Source organism: Asparagus officinalis, unplaced genomic scaffold, assembly GCF_001876935.1.
Source record: "Asparagus officinalis unplaced genomic scaffold, Aspof.V1 AsparagusV1_Un95, whole genome shotgun sequence".
In the NCBI taxonomy this organism is placed as follows: Eukaryota; Viridiplantae; Streptophyta; class Magnoliopsida; order Asparagales; family Asparagaceae; genus Asparagus; species Asparagus officinalis.
Window position 1 is genome coordinate 176,821 of NW_017972361.1, and position 17,885 is coordinate 194,705.

Genomic DNA, 17,885 nt, shown 5'->3' on the forward strand with positions numbered 1-17,885 from the left:
GGGTTCATGTGCAGTGTAGAGAGAGAGAGAATTCAAGAGATCGGCGACGGGGCTTAAAGGCGGAGGAGGAGGTCGGAGTCAAAGTTGGTCGGCGGTGGTGCTTGGGGTCACGAGCGAGAGAGGGATAAGAAGGAGGGTTTGGGGAGAGAGAGGGTGAGGGTTTGGGGTGTTGTTACGGCTCTTGGAATATGCGGTCACGAGAAGGCGTAAATGGCCCTCCACCGTTCATCAACGAAGAAAATCCAACAGCACTGCTCTTCATTTTCACACGTCCGTTGTTGCCGAACAACTTTTTCACCATGCCGAAGAAAAATTCATATATGTATATTATATTACTATAATATATATTAGTATATATATCATATATCATACACACACACACACACACACCACCACACCCACATCCAGCCCACTATCAACACCACAACACGCACCAAATCATAGAGTTTATTAATATGTTTATTATATCTGAAAAAACTAAGATTAGATATATTGATCATAAAAATTAACCTCAAATCTATTAATCTAAGGATTAAAACTATCACAACAGTATGACCAATATGTATTCGGATACAAGGGTGAACACAGTTTAGTTGGAGCCGATCTAAATGACCGAACTCGCCGAACTGTGGCAGTTCGGTTCGATTCTAAGTATACTTCGGTTTAGGTCGGGTTTGTTGGCCTTTTTATTTTAATGATGATTTACAAACAATTTACTTCTAATGTTGTTTGTCTAGTGTTTGTGTTTTTGTATCAATTGTAGACAAACAACAAGTTAGAGGATGGATGGAATCGAGCATTCATGATTATATCAAATGGAGGTTGACGGAATAGTGGTTGAAGCCTATGCAATTCAAGTTGAAGATCCAAGTTTAAGCTTCATCCGCAGAGTGTACCAAGTCAAGCTTATTGAAGATCAAGATTGCTTGGGTAACTTAGTTTAGGTGTTTATATTATGTGTGTTGATACTTTAAGCTCAATCATATATACACACACGTATTTGATTTTTATAGTTATATATATATATATACACACACACACACACACACACACACACACACACACACACACACACACACACACAAGTTTTGGTTTCTAAGTATATATATAGTTATATACATACATACATGGTTTTGAGTTTTAATGTTTATAAATATGAGATTACATATTTCATATTTATTATTGTTTTGGTTTAGCTACATAGATATGAAACAACAAACAAATTTATTCACATTTTAATTTGTTTCATATTCTATTATGTTTAAGAATATATTGTATAGAATATGCAATTCTATGAAAATATTGTTTTCTTAATTTATGGAGTTAACAATAATAATATACATCTTTTATTAAGTCTATATAATTATTTTGTAAAGTTTTAAAATATGGTTTAGCCAAAATGTCAAAATTCATGTGTTTACATTTTCATGTTTTGGACATACTTGTAAAATACATGAGTTTTCATAATTGAAAAATGAAATTTAAAAAATTTCTTCATTTACATGTTTATATGCATATATAAAAATATTTTCCCAAGTTTTACTAATTTTGGAGTTGTTTTGTTATTTTCAATTGAATTTACAAAACCGAGTATTCAGCAGTTTTTTAGAAACTGTTTATCTGTGTTTAAACATTTATTTCTCTCAACTGGGAAGTTAGTTTTCAGAAATTATTTCTCTAACATGTTCATATATATGTCTAGAACCTTCCCACAAAATTTCATAATTTTTAGAGTTGATTTACTATTTTTAATTAATTTTACAAAGTCAGATATGCAAATTTCCAGAATGCTGGATTTTGGGGTATTTTGGCCTTTTCAGCCTATAATGGCTAGTAACAGCTAGTTTTTGATATTTTCGGTTTTTAAGGGTTTGTGGCTGGTTTAAGAGGCTATAAAAAGCCCTCAACTTTCATTGTTTCTTATGAATGTTTAAGAGAGTTTTAAAAAGAGTTTTACAAGTTTGTTGAAGAGTTTTTAAGTTTGTTTCAAGAGTTTGTTTGTGAAGAAAATTCCACAAGAGCTTGAGGAGATCATCTATTGGAGTTTGAGCAATCAACTATTCTCCCTCCATCTCTTGTCATATATTGAGAAGTTTTCTAAACTCTTTTCTAGCTTTATATTTATTTGTTTGATTATCATCTTATTAAAGCTAGTTTTATATTGAGTTTAGATTTGATTAATCTCATTGTTACACACACCCACTTGAGCTTATTGTATTTGCATTCATAATATATTTAGGGTTGTGAGAGATAGTAATATTGAGTTGAGCCTAATTGAGTTCTCACCTTGTTTAGAGAACAATCATTTGTATTGAGCATTCATTGTGAGTTCACTTTGTAGTACACTTGTACACTGAGAGGAGTGTGTGGTGAGGACGTAGTCGATATCGAGAGGAGTGGCGTCGGTGGCCTAGTGAGAGGTGATAATTCCGAGCACTTGAGGGAGGCGATACGTGAGGACCAACACTTGAGGTTATAGCTTGTGTATGTACACTGTGAGGATTTGTGAGAGTTGTCGGTTGACTTGATAACCGAGTGTGTAGAGTTTTCAGTTAACTAGAAAACCGAGTGTGTAGAAAAGTTCCGGCTTCCAAACCGGATTGTGTAGTGGATTCTCCTCGAGAGTGGGGTGCGGGGACGTAGGACGGAAAGTCCGAACCTCGTGAACATATAGCGTGTTTGGTTTGCATTGGCGCACTTATTACTGTTCATCTTATAGCCTATTGCATCTTGTTTACATTATCCACTAGTTTGTTTCACCCTTGTGATAGTTTAAATATATCCTTGCATATACCATATAGTATATCTCATTGCTAGGATATATCACCTTAGTTATATTGCTTATTCTTGCTCATATCACATTGTATATTTATCTTACAAGAATAATTTATTAATAAGTTTTACCCTATTCACCCCCCTCTAAGGTTCCTTTCATAGCGACCTTAGAGTCTAACAGGGTTGAACAAAAGTCAACCCAAACTGCCCGAAACCGACCGCTGCAATTAAAAAGTTATAGGATTTTGAATTTTACTGTTATATATACCTTCGTATGCAATTAAGCGAAGTTGAAACTGATTACTCAATCACGAGCGTATGTCACGAAACGTGTGCTTCCTTTCACAACATAATCGATAATTCTAAATTGGTATATGCTAGGGCTGTCCATCCGGGCCGGCCCGGCCTGGCCCTTTTTTTTGTTTTTTTGTTTTTTTTTATTTTTAAAATTTTTAAAAAATTTTCAAAATTCCCATAAATCATAAAATATACATAAAAATTATAGAAAATGACATAAATTTTTTAACTAACTTGAAATGACATAAATTACAAGTACAAAAAAATATAAAAATAAAAGATGATAAAAATAACTTCTTATTAATAATCAGTAAATCTTTTACAAGTATAAATTTATTTCAGAATTTGTCGCATCACAATAGATGAGTACATCCCAACTAGGTTGGCACGTACTCACCTATATCACTATCATTTATAACTTTTTCCAAAATAATTCATTACAAATTTAAAGCTAAGGAATAAAAATTATAATTTGATGAATATTATCTAATCTTTATACCTATCTGCTAGTCCTAACTCTTCAAATTTATCTTCAATCATAGCAATCCGTTCGATGCCTTGTGTTCGCTTCTCGTATCTCCACCAATCGTTTGGTTGCTTTATAAAAGGTGTTGTAGCAAACCACCTTCTCTATTAATTTCACCAGTTGACCTCCCTCCCATGATATTTGCCAGTATACCAATAGTGCTAATGCTAGTTAGCAGATATCCATGTTAATGTTAGTTAAGCACAGAACCCCCTGCACAAGCGATACCATGCAATAGCGCCCCTTAATTCAAGGAGGCAAAAATGATAGAACAGGAGCTGATTTCTAACTTTATGTTAGATAGGTCTATAGGGGCTATCTGAAAGAAGTGTGAGTTTATTAGAGACTACTAAAAAGAGGCGGGCGTGTTGATAAGGCATACACTCTTTAGATATAAAGCTCAAAAGTAATTGGCATTCATTCTATGGAAAACTCATAGCTAAAAAACAATGGCACTCATTCTATGGAAATCTCATATAGATAGAATATTTGATGTCAGCAAAAGAGAAAATGATCAATGTGCATGTAAATGTTTTCAACAGTCGTATCAAAAAGTATAAGCAAGTAGGGCATTCATAAAGGAGATAAAGTGCAAGGAAATTGAACCTCCACATTGCATCAGATGGGTTCTGTTGCTGATTAGGTAATAACCCCACTGGCAGAGGACGGGCATGTAGTCCCATACTAACTTCCTCAGTGAGTCGATCATTATTTATTCCCTGCACAGGGATGGAACTTGCAGAATCTGGGAAATTAGACAGAAAAAGAGGTCTTCGGCATGTGGGGCATGAGTACACATCAGCCATGCCCTGATCCAACCTAGTAAGCATGTGTGCAGAAAATGAAACGTAAGATCCCCAAAAAAAAGAATGGCATGCCTGCTACTAGTTATATAAAGAAAGTAAGAAACTATAAATCATAATGTCAGAAGTTTCTGGTTAACAAAATCAAAGAACAGAAGATGACTTTTTTAATGCAATGGTCATATTGTGTGTGCAAGTGGAAAAAGAGGACGAGACTAGTTAGATAAAGAGTAGAAATGACAAAGATGGCATGTGAACTAAACAAGGTAGCTCCTGCTAAACAAAATGTGCCATAATACATGTCAAAGAGTCTCTCACCCTCTCCTAGTCTTCACACTTAACAAAATTCTCCAGCATCCTTCCAAATAATTAGACAACGTTAGCATGCTTACAGTACATATCAGCCGATACTTCAAACATTGGTGTTTGGAGACCAAGTCCTTGATCCAAACCCCCAATCATGCTGCAAATAACTAAAAAGACCTTTGCTATCATTTTTTTACACTTCAAACTGTTAACCTCATGGTTATAAGCCTACTCCCTAATCTTGTTTTGATGATTACAAACAATTCCTAACATTGTGTGTCGAGTGCTTGCACTTGTTTTGTTAGGTAATCTACACAAATATCTTAGTCGAAGGTTGGATGGAATTGAGCTAAACGACCACATCAAATGGAGGTTGGCGGAATATCGGTATGAAGTCATTGCACATCAAGTCATATTCAAAATCAAGCTTTATCCGCAACCAAGTCAAGCTTATTGAAGATCTCATAGCTTTGGTATAATGTTTTAGGTTTATGCTTTGTGTGTTGATACTTTAAGCTCAATCATATTGAAGAACCTAAAATATGTATTCAAATATTTATTTTTCACAAATGGGAAGTTATATTTCAGAAATTCTTTCTCTAACATGTTTATCTACATGTTTAAAAACCGGTCGACTTCATCAGTCGACTGATGACATGTTTTCAGCCTATAACGGCTAGTAACGGCTAGGTTTTGTTTTTGTGAGTTTTTGTGAGTTTTTTGGAGGTTTTTTTTTTTTGGCTGGTTTAAGAGGTTATAAAAAGCCCTCAACTTTTATTGTTTCTTATGGATGTTTAAGAGAGTTTTAAAAAGAGTTTTACAAGTTTGTTGAAGGGTTTTTAAGTTTGTTTCAAGAGTTTGTTTGTGAAGAAAATTCCACAAGAGCTTGAGGAGATCATCTATTGGAGTTTGAGCAATCAACTATTCTCCCTCCATCTCTTGTCATATATTGAGAAGTTTTCTAAACTCTTTTCTAGCTTTATATTTATTTGTTTGATTATCATCTTATTAAAGCTAGTTTTATATTGAGTTTAGATTTGATTAATCTCATTGTTACACACACCCACTTGAGCTTATTGTATTTGCATTCATAATATATTTAGGGTTGTGAGAGATAGTAATATTGAGTTGAGCCTAATTGAGTTCTCACCTTGTTTAGAGAACAATCATTTGTATTGAGCCTTCATTGTGAGTTCACTTTGTAGTACACTTGTACACTGAGAGGAGTGTGTGGTGAGGACGTAGTCGATATCGAGAGGAGTGGCGTCGGTGGCCTAGTGAGAGGTGATAATTCCGAGCACTTGAGGGAGGCGATACGTGAGGACCAACACTTGAGGTTATAGCTTGTGTATGTACACTGTGAGGATTTGTGAGAGTTGTCGGTTGACTTGATAACCGAGTGTGTAGAGTTTTCAGTTAACTAGAAAACCGAGTGTGTAGAAAAGTTCCGGCTTCCAAACCGGATTGTGTAGTGGATTCTCCTCGAGAGTGGGGTGCGGGGACGTAGGACGGAAAGTCCGAACCTCGTGAACATATAGCGTGTTTGGTTTGCATTGGCGCACTTATTACTGTTCATCTTATAGCCTATTGCATCTTGTTTACATTATCCACTAGTTTGTTTCACCCTTGTGATAGTTTAAATATATCCTTGCATATACCATATAGTATATCACATTGCTAGGATATATCATCTTAGTTATATTGCTTATTCTTGCTCATATCACATTGTATATCTATCTTCCAAGAATAAATTATTAGTTAGTTTTAATTAGCATAATATCGGATTAGATTAGCATAAGACCCTATTCACCCCCCTCTAAGGTTCCTTTCATAGCGACCTTAGAGTCTAACAGGGTTGAACAAAAGTCAACCCAAACTGCCCGAAACCGACCGCTGCAATTAAAAAGTTATAGGATTTTGAATTTTACTGTTATATATACCTTCGTATGCAATTAAGCGAAGTTGAAACTGATTACTCAATCACGAGCGTATGTCACGAAACGTGTGCTTCCTTTCACAACATAATCGATAATTCTAAATTGGTATATGCTAGGGCTGTCCATCCGGGCCGGCCCGGCCTGGCCCTTTTTTTTGTTTTTTTGTTTTTTTTTATTTTTAAAATTTTTAAAAAATTTTCAAAATTCCCATAAATCATAAAATATACATAAAAATTATAGAAAATGACATAAATTTTTTAACTAACTTGAAATGACATAAATTACAAGTACAAAAAAATATAAAAATAAAAGATGATAAAAATAACTTCTTATTAATAATCAGTAAATCTTTTACAAGTATAAATTTATTTCAGAATTTGTCGCATCACAATAGATGAGTACATCCCAACTAGGTTGGCACGTACTCACCTATATCACTATCATTTATAACTTTTTCCAAAATAATTCATTACAAATTTAAAGCTAAGGAATAAAAATTATAATTTGATGAATATTATCTAATCTTTATACCTATCTGCTAGTCACAACTCTTCAAATTTATCTTCAATTCTAGTCATCTGATTGATGCCCTGCGTTCGCTTCTCGTACCTCCACCAGTCTTGGAAGTACATTACCGCTTGAACAGTATACGGATCTAAGCATGTCATGTGGTCATCGATCAAACATCATGTTGTGCTGAAGGCAGATTTCAAAGCTACCGTCGAAACCTGTACTGTTAGTAAGTCACGAACCATGGTGGAAAGTATAGGATATGAAACTGATCCATATACTCTCCACCATTAAAAAATATCTAAAGCATTTCCTTGACATTTAACTAAGAAAGCAGATAAATATTCATCTATTTCAAAAACCTCTAATACTGATCCAAGTCTAGATCCACCAGTTAGTTCAGCTACCATTGCATACCTATCAAAACTTACACTTTTATCTCGACCTGTGCTCGAAGGCGCCGAAGCTGTAGACTGTTGTGCAGCTACACCATGTCTAGCTACATACTCATCAAATAATGTTTGAAAATAATTTCTAATAGCTAAATGATAAGAAGTAGTAGTAAGGGTGGATCCATCATCTAAGTCTATAATTTGTCCACCATATAATGATTGTAACAAACTTCGAAGGCCAATATCCTTCAAACATGGATCAATAAGAAACCCCAAACCAAAAATATGAGGAATAGGCCTAAAATACTTATTAAATTTGCTTTTCATTTGAAAAATTATAGATCCAAAAGTATCATCCATACAATATTTTGAAAAAAACTTTTGAATATTTAAAATTTGTAAAGCAGCTAAAGCAATTGTTGGATAATAACAGCCAGATAATAATATTGTAGCATCATAAAAAACTTGTAACATCTCATTTAAATTACATATAATTATCCATTCATCTTCAGTTATTCCATAACTATTACCAGAGCTAGAACTAGAAGCATAAAAATTTATAAAATTATTTATAATTTTTTATATTCTATTGCTACACTTAACATTGCATAGGTGGAATTCCACCTATGGTCAACATCTTTTGGAATTAGTCTGGGCTTATATTTTTTTTCTTTTACAACATTGTTTTCATCTTTTAATTCTCATTTTAGAAGCATTATGCATATTAGCAACAGTTCTAACCTTTTCTATCATGGGTTTAATTTCAGAAAATACACTTTGAACAATTAAATTTAAAATATGACAGATACATCTAATATAAAAAAGTTCACCATGACATGATAATGACAGAATTCTTTTGATAAAATCAACAGCTACTTATTATTACTTGCATTATCTAGGAAAAGAAAAAATATTCTTTGATCAATTTCTAGTTTCATAAGTTCTTCAATTATTAAATTTACAATATTAATACTAGTATGTGACTCTTCAACTGCAATAAAAGAAATAACTCTTTTAAACATTTGCCAATTTTTATCAATCCAGTGTGCTGTGATACATAAATAACCAGTTTGCACTCTAGATGTCCAAATATCAGAAGTTAAAGAAAATTTACAGTTTAAATTTTAAAATAAGAAATTATTTTTTCTTGTTCCTCCTGATAATATTTTAAAATATCACGTTGACAAGTTTGATGAGAAAATTTGATAAATGTAGGATAAAAACCATCTTTAAACAAATCTTCAAATTAATCATCTTCTACTAACCTAAAAGGAAGGTTTTTAAGAACGATAAACCTGATTACGCATTTCCTAGCTCGAGCAGCGTCATAACTACAACTACCGAGACTGTCATAGGAGGAGGATTGAGAAATCATAGATTGTCGGATATCACCTTGAAGATTCTGGCATTTGTTGTGTTTTTCAATATGGCGTTTGAGGTGGTTGGTGCCGCTCTTATGATGAGCTTGGAAAATCTGGCCGCACAACGCACATTTAGCCTTTTGGGTGATGATCCTACCGTGTTCATCCTTGGTGACGTCTATCTTCTCAAAAAAATTCCACACGTCGGATCTCGGCTTTTTAGGAGCTCTTGGTGCAGATTCGTCACCACCAGCTTTAGGATTAACACCGGTAGGAGGAGTAGTTGTTGTAGGAGGACTCATTTCTGAATCAGTAGGAGATAGATTTTGCTCTTCATATTCAGATCCAGAAGCCATTTGATGAAAGTATTAGAAAATATAAGAGATTATAAGAGAGTATAATATTGTATAAGAGAGTATTAGAGAGAAGTAGAAGAGTTTTGGTGTGAGAAGAAGAAGTGAAAACCCTCTTCTATTTATAGAGGCAGCCCCCTAGGCAAATGATCAAAAAACCCTCACATTTTGATCGTTTTTTACCGTTGTTGGAGGCACAACGGTCAAAACCCTCTTCTGTTTTGACCGTTATGTCCGGCCCGGCCGGCCCGGCCAAAACGGTCATTTTTTTGACCGTTTTGGCCTGGCCGGGCCTGCGGCACCCAACGAATACCTTAGGTGAGCCGCTTGGGACCGGCACGACCCGCTTTAACCACAAACGCCATCAGCCTTCTAGGAGATCAGTTTCATCCGGCGTACTGAGCTCCGCCGTGGGCCCAGATCGGCCCGGCGAGCCGCGAGTCTCAGCTGCCCCTAGTCCTGCCGGCCCACTGTTCTGCGGGCCGCGCCGCGCGCCGAGCCATGCCTTGGCCAAAACCATCGGCCCAGGGCCTCGCGCGCCCGGTGGCCGGGCCCAGCCCGCGGGCTTTTCAGACAGCCCTAGTATATGCTAATTAGTTGGAAATTGGAATGAATGAACATTTGAGATTATACCCCCTAAAAGACTTCTGTCTACTCCACTATTTCTACTTGTAGCATACTCATCAAGTCATCATCTTCAATCCTTCAACTTTAGGTTCAACTTCCAACCAAAACCAATACTGAACCAATGTCAGAACAACAACAATGCCTTCAACTGTCTTTGGCTTCGGACTCAGCGCCATAGGTGGAGCCGGATGAATGTAGTTCTTCTATTGTTAGCAATTCTTTATCTATCACCAGGTAATATGAACCTTTTGTTTCCTAAACAAGTTCATTGCTTTTATCAATAAATATGAAAAATCTATCTTCATACAAGTGTTATTTTTAATTTAGCATAGTGTGATTCCAGTTTAGCATTTAGTTACAACTTGATCGATGATTGCAAACGATCAAGCTTTCATATTTTAGGAGGCTTATTAACAATTTAATATGTTAACTTGGAAACATTGGATAAAACGTGTCATTTAGTGTCCATTTAATTTATTACATGTGACGATTCTCTGAAGATTTAGAGTTTCTTGAGCTATTGGTACGAGTATTGAGCCATGCGTGCTCTATTATTTGCTAACATATTTCAGTTAGTTTGATAAAAACAGAGAGCAAATGATTTTCACCAGTGGTGTTTTATTAAAGCATTACTACTTAGTTCGCTACCACAACCGATGAACCGACATGGGCACCGAACCGAATTTGATCAGTGCAGTTCAGTTGCAACAATCATTCAGTACGGTTTCGGTTTGATTATTTTTCCCCGAAACAAGCCGACCGAGCTCACCCCTGTTCAGATATATTTGGATATGAATCCGGATGTTTCACTACAAATCCATATCCATAATTATATCCTATTGGTTATAGATTTGAGGAACCATATTCATATCCTAAAGGATATAGTTACGGATATTTTCTCGAATACGGATACGGTTTTAGCACCTGCCCACATCCAAATATCAAATTTTATTCATAACATGAATGAGCTTCCGTCCAAATACCAGATATACCTATCATCCTGATGAATGAATTTAAGTCTATAGCAGGAAGAAATAAGGTATTTCTCTCTAAGATCACAAGGAAGAAAATAGATAAACACACCGTAACAGTATTTAGCTTTGTCCTACCATGGTATCATAAAAGTCAAACTTTGGTATGACGTCTTGTTACTCAGGATAAAATTTGTTTTCCAAGAAAGTTAACATGAAATATGAAGCAAACATAAAGCATTAAAAGCAATTTTGTTAATTCTTTTTGAAAAAAAAAATTAACTTGGATCTAACAATATTGTTGTATACAACTTACAAAACAAAATAACAAAGAAAAACAATAAAAGAACTAAAATCCCACCTTTACATATTAGAAAAGCGCCAGAAAATTCAAATTCAATGTTTACTGAGTGAAGAGCAAAAAAAAGCACGGATAATTAATTGCAGAACAATTAGTGAAATCATGAGCTAGCAATAGTTTTGTGACAATGCCCGAGCTTTCTCTCCCGAGCAAAATTATTTTCCTTTAGTAAATGAAACCAAACATATCCCAGGCATCAAAATTTTCAAGAGTCTATACAAGAAAACCAGAGTTTCCTCACCAAATCTCTTACATATTACATGAAATGGCAAAAAAATTTATTTCGAAGATCACAATGACCAAAAAATTCTCTCATTGCAAAATAACAATTAACAAAGTTCGGACGCAAGGCCTCCGCCGAAAGGAAAACAAATGTAAGGGACCCATATGGAAAAATAATGGTTATTGACAACGATGGAGCCGTATGAGAATGAAACCTGGCATTTGAGTTGGCCGTTGTTAGGGCAGCTGAAGTAACAGCTGACTGCCAGACCCTTAAGAATATCAAAATTGGTAACATCCAGCAAAGCGACACATTTGCCCCTTGTGAAGGTTGAGTAAATATATACCAGGAGTAATCGAAATGCTGCAGGAAGATTACGCATGCCTCCATCTTCTGGATGCTCCGACAGCATCAAAACTAATTCCCCATCTTTAGGGGTTGTGTAGTTGCTGCCATTCAGCAACTTGATTCAGGAGGGCCTTCCTGAAAAAAATGATAAAAGAACTTCTTGATGATGTTACTTTCCAGATTAAACTTTGGGAAACATAAAGAATTTAAGTTTAAGGTCAAGTATCCAGAAGTTTCAGGATATAAACCAAGAATCTGAAGAAGTTCAACAAACACAACAATACAACCTATAATTTTGGGCATCCTACCAATGAGTAAAGTAAATACAGGTCCCCGTTGACTATCCTTCAGTACATTTTTTTCGATAGAACTCCGAACATGTCATACAGATAGCAGGCCATAAATATGCTTTTATAATTGGCTAGCATTAGTTACATTACCAGAATGACAAATGTAAGGCATAATGATTGAGACCTTCAACGCCATTGTAATTCCTTTTTGACTCCAATAACCATGTTAAAGGGTCCAAATTAAGTATTAACACCTACTGAAATGAGGTGACCTCTACACTGCATGTAATGTGACTATCAAGTAAGAAGGAACATGTCAACTGTCAACCTACTTGGTGACTATTCATGTATCATGCACACAGATACAATTACAAGGTGAATGACAAGAAAGAGAGTTGCAGATTACAAGAAGAAATTGTAAAATATTTTGTGATAACTCTTTTAGTCAGACCAAAACCTACAATTTAACGTCTTCAATTAGACACCTTTCTCAAAGTGATCATAGAGCATGGAGAAGGCATTTAACAAGGACCCAGGCTCCATCTTGTTTGGTTGCCCATCTTGTTATAAGGCATTTGAAATACCCAGGCTCCATCTTGTTTGGTTGCCCATAATTTGCAGTATCAGATGTGAATATAGCAATACCACATATTAGGATGAAATGTACCAAGAAAATTACAGCCTGTGCCTATACTGTTTGGCTAGCTGCAGTCAGTCCCCATTCTTTACTCAGTCGTTTGGTTCTGCTTTTTGCTCACATGTAATTCCATAACAAATAACTATTCAGCTAATTTAAATTCAGCAAGAAAATAGTAGCACATGATCTGTCTTTTTTGAATAGAAAAGAAGATGCAGTGGTAGAATGAAGGCATAATCCTCAAAGATCGGGTCAATTAAAGAAGTGTAATAAAAGAAGTCTGAAACCAATACGAGTCATTGACAGGTAGTAAGGTTTGGACTAAGATGTCATTGACAAATGCAATTTCAAATCAAAAATAGCTACTAAAAGGAGAAACTGCACTGATGAAGCAGAACGACAACATACCTCTTAACTGAGGCCTACATTCTGCTTGTTGTGGTTGAGCTTTTCCAAAACAAGGAGCAATAAGAGCATCCAATTTAACCATCCAAAGTGCAACAGCAGAGGTTGTCTGCGGCATAGTCTGGAAGCATACAATTATGTCATCCAGAGCAGCATGGCTACCTAATTTAGAAGCACATCCATATAACCATTCTTCATTTATGACCCCAACAAAATCAGTAACAACCTGTTATCAACCCAGAAAACGAAACATGTCAGAGCTCGTCAAGCTTTACAGTCTCAAGCAATTCTTTGTATTAATAAATGTATAACTTGATGGTAAAACAAAAAAACCTGAAGAAGTTCTGGCAAGGATGATGTGCGTTGAAGACGCTTAACCCAAAGATTATGAGCTGACCTTGTCCAAGCAGCTGACAACGCAGCTTCAGGCATGCATGCCTACGAGATTTTCAACAAGAATTTTGTCAATTACAGAAGCAAATTCATGTATGTACGCTACCCTTATAGCGACACATACAAGTACCAATATATGCACATACATGCACAATACAGAGGGGTTTGTGCAAAGAAAGGCAGTTAAATGTAGGTAAGCTCTCACCTCGATTGCATGAATTGCTGCTTTGAGAGCTTGCAGTTGTGATGGCAGAACCTTATGCTTTGGAAACTCACAGCTATCCTCTTTCGTCCTACAAGTTGCTACATGGACAGCATATTTTTCCTCAAGATCAAAGTCTAATTCAAAAGTAAGATGACATATTCTACAATGTTTCTCATCTCTCAGGTACAAATCATGGCAGCTCTGGCATCGAGTTAATGTTTCCATATATGACCTTTTAGTTCTTTTAATGGCATTAAGATGAGAATAAAAACCATTCCAAACCCATTTATCAAATGCTTGCAAGCGATCCCATTTCTGTTTCTCCTCTCTTCTAGTCTTTCCAAGTTCAAGAACCATGCCACCAGATGCAGCTCTGTCTATGGGTTCTAGAGACCTTGAGATATTGTCTACATCGGAAACAGCTGAAGAGCCATCCCCACTATTACTGTCAAATTCAGTAGAATAACACCCTCTCTCTTGCCTGCCAGTAAATTCATTAGTCATCCAATCGTCCATTGCTTGACAAAGAGAATTTGCTCTTTTGTCCAAAGATGCAAACAAATGAGCTTCCCGTGTACCCCTGCAATCTAAAGATGATAATAGAGCATCGAAGGCCTGCAACAGTTAAAAGACAACTTAAGTGATATGAATGATAGTTTATCTTGTAGGAATATTAGAAGAAAATAACTTGGTTAGCAAAATGCCAGTAAGGAGTGACCTGTGCTGTATCAATGACCTTCCAGTGGCCATCTTCAGAAGACTCAAAATAAACCCGACGGTGGCCTGGATCATGTGCATCACAAGGACCAAGAAAGAGCCAATAACTATTGTACCTGCGATCATATCCTAAATGGACTGATTGCACTTGGTGTATATCAGGCTGAGATTTGTCTTCAGCTTCAGTACCATTTGCTATGGAGGTTTTCACCCCTTTAGAGGCTCCTGAGATAATTTCTAAATCTTGTTGGTGGCTGCGTGTTGATGATTTCTTTATTTTTGCACCTGATCCATGACACCACGAATTAGGCATGGTGGCTGGTAGGGTTTTCCCAGATTCCTGTGTACAGATAGTTTCATACCAGAGGTAAGTCATCTATAAGCTAGTGATCACACTATAAGGACATGAAAAATACGGACCACTGGATTTTTGAACTTGTATAAGTGGCATAATCAAGGTTTTAAATATCTGAAATTGGGGAAATATCGGATGGCCAAAATTCATACCAAATTGCGGATATCGGGAAATATCGGGGATACATAGTAAATATGTGATTGTCATAGCAAATGATATGCATATATGATATAATGTCCTAAAATGTAATATAATAAACATACTACAAAAAAGCTAAGCATACTCAATTGAGTCTAAACCATTCTTTTAAAGCAAATAAAAGTTTGAATCGACATTGCAACATTTTAGCCAATTTGTTTGAGGTCAATACATCTCCTGATATCTCGGGAAATCATGATATATCACCCAAAAATTGATGGCATATTTTTCTGCGACAAGCCATATAACAGGACATATCAGCTGATATATTAGCCATGTTGGAAAAATATCGGCCAAAAGCTGCCAAAAAGTGTAAAAGCATAATGAGACCAAATCTTCTTGCAGCAGGCCTTATAAAGGAATAAATCAGACAATATATCGGCTATATTAGGATATCTAAAACTATGGGCATGACAAGCTAGTCATGTTAGAAGTATTCATTACATATGCAAGAATAAGTGCCGATGATATGCAACTATCTGTCTGCATCTATACCTGTCAGAATGGATTTGTTTAGTTCTTTCTTTACCATGAGCTTGTTGCATAATTATTTAACGGGATATACCATCAGATGCAAAATTCGTTAATTAACTGTATAAGCTTGCTCTCTCTTGACTATTAAAAGTAGTTAATCTCTACTATAATAAGATATCAGATGCAGTTGTGTTAACAAATTAATTGAAAAGAGTAACAAATACACTATTGAGAGTAGAGGCAATTAAAGTTGAATTATATGATAAGTTATCAAGAAAATAATAAAACTTTAATAGCTAAACCAACAAAAAAAGTCAAGCATGACATGCCATGACCTTTGCAGATGAAGTTATCTCAAGAAAATAAAGAGAAACATGCAGCATGACAAGCAAGCTTATATTGACAAAGGAGATCGGAAGGCCAGAGTTTCAATGTATGCACTAGCAATTATACGATATGTATATGTAGCTCATTTTACCTCCATTCTATAAACGGAAGCAGCTCCAGCAAGGTCAAGCAGAGCAATTAAAACATCCAGCTTCTCATTGATGCTTAAATCTGAGTATTCACCCTCCATCAAACCTAATACCCATGCTTCCCCTGAATAACTCTCATCAATTTCAGTATATTCTGTCAACTGCTGGCCTGTTCTTTTACACCGTCTTTTGTATCTTTTGGTTCTCTGACCAGTTGAGTTCAACTCCTCAGAAGCATCAGACTCATCATTACTGCTACTAGCACTAAAATTGTCATCCACGCTGCCCGAATCATCACTATCAGATTGATGACCCTCCTTTCCTTTAATATCCGGGCCTATACGAAGGCGATAAGCAGAAGGAGCAATCTTCTCAAATAATGTAATATCACTCGATAGAGTCAAGCATATTTGTTCTTCTACTTCTTTGTTAGTATTTGGTAGGTCCAGTGCAACAACCTGAAGAAACAATAATAAAAAACCAACAATTATATTAAATTCAATTTAATTGCAATTTCTATGAAAACTAAGTTTATACCTGCGGAGCTTTTGCCAACTCACAAACTGTTAGTCCACCATTTCCTTGCTCAGATAAAATAGCAAATAATTCACCTTTCAATGTGCGAGAACGTAGGCCATATTTTTCCATCTGATTCCTCTCCTATATTATATCAATACAGAAGATCAAATGAAGGCAGCTTCTTTTAGTTTTTTTAAGATTGTGTATAGAACAACATACTTTTGTTTATATTTGAGATAGGGTTTCCAGGTTTCTTCCTGGAAACCGCCTTAAAAATAGGGTTATTATACATAAACCACCTTTTATTTTAAATTTATATGTAAACCATCTTAAAAATGAGTCTTTGTTCCAATCAGCCACCTCCCAGTCAAAATTTTCTTTCAAAATCCAAAAATACTCCTAAAAAACTGGCATTCAAGACATGTGACTCACTTTTTAATGTTTTGGTCTAGTTATGATACTTGTCATGTCCCTTAAACATGCATTTCTAAGCTTATTTTTTGGTTTTTTAGTGAAATTTTTGATTGGAACAAGAACTCGCTTTAAAGATGGTTTACATATAAATTGAAAATAAAAGGTGGTTTCTGTATAATGACCCTATTTTTAAGGTGGTTTCCATGAAAAAACACCTTTAAGATAACACAAAATTCCATGATTACAAGGACATTCCCGAGGGAGTATAATCATAGAGGATCATACAGGATATGTATAAACATGCAAGATGAGAAGCAAACAATATGCCTGCAAATATAAATATTCTACAAGGAGCTGGGGGAGGGATGTCTCGACTTAGATGCTAACTAATAAAGTTCCAACGAGAGTTGACTCATGTGGTATCCTAGGGAGACAACATTTCTGGTACTTCGGCAAATGATCAAAAAACCCTCACATTTTGATCGTTTTTTACCGTTGTTGGAGGCACAACGGTCAAAACCCTCTTCTGTTTTGACCGTTATGTCCGGCCCGGCCGGCCCGGCCGGGCCCGGCCCGGTGGCCGGGCCCAGCCCGCGGGCTTTTCAGACAGCCCTAGTATATGCTAATTAGTTGGAAATTGGAATGAATGAACATTTGAGATTATACCCCCTAAAAGACTTCTGTCTACTCCACTATTTCTACTTGTAGCATACTCATCAAGTCATCATGCCCGGGCCCGGCCCGGTGGCCGGGCCCAGCCCGCGGGCTTTTCAGACAGCCCTAGTATATGCTAATTAGTTGGAAATTGGAATGAATGAACATTTGAGATTATACCCCCTAAAAGACTTCTGTCTACTCCACTATTTCTACTTGTAGCATACTCATCAAGTCATCATCTTCAATCCTTCAACTTTAGGTTCAACTTCCAACCAAAACCAATACTGAACCAATGTCAGAACAACAACAATGCCTTCAACTGTCTTTGGCTTCGGACTCAGCGCCATAGGTGGAG

At 36.0% G+C, this 17,885-nt stretch overlaps 1 protein-coding gene across 1 annotated transcript; it reads right to left on the bottom strand.

Annotated features, from left to right (window-relative positions):
* Nucleotides 1-11,336: 11,336 nt before the first annotated feature.
* LOC109827256 (homeobox-DDT domain protein RLT3-like) lies at nucleotides 11,337-16,639 on the bottom strand. Its single transcript, XM_020394234.1, has 7 exons — nucleotides 16,478-16,639; nucleotides 15,943-16,398; nucleotides 14,439-14,777; nucleotides 13,721-14,335; nucleotides 13,456-13,560; nucleotides 13,126-13,348; nucleotides 11,337-11,925 (listed from the first exon to the last, which is right to left on the bottom strand). The coding sequence occupies exons 1-7, from the start codon at nucleotides 16,586-16,588 to the stop codon at nucleotides 11,912-11,914; spliced, it is 1,863 nt and encodes a 620-aa protein (XP_020249823.1). The 5' UTR covers nucleotides 16,589-16,639; the 3' UTR covers nucleotides 11,337-11,911.
* Nucleotides 16,640-17,885: the final 1,246 nt, after the last annotated feature.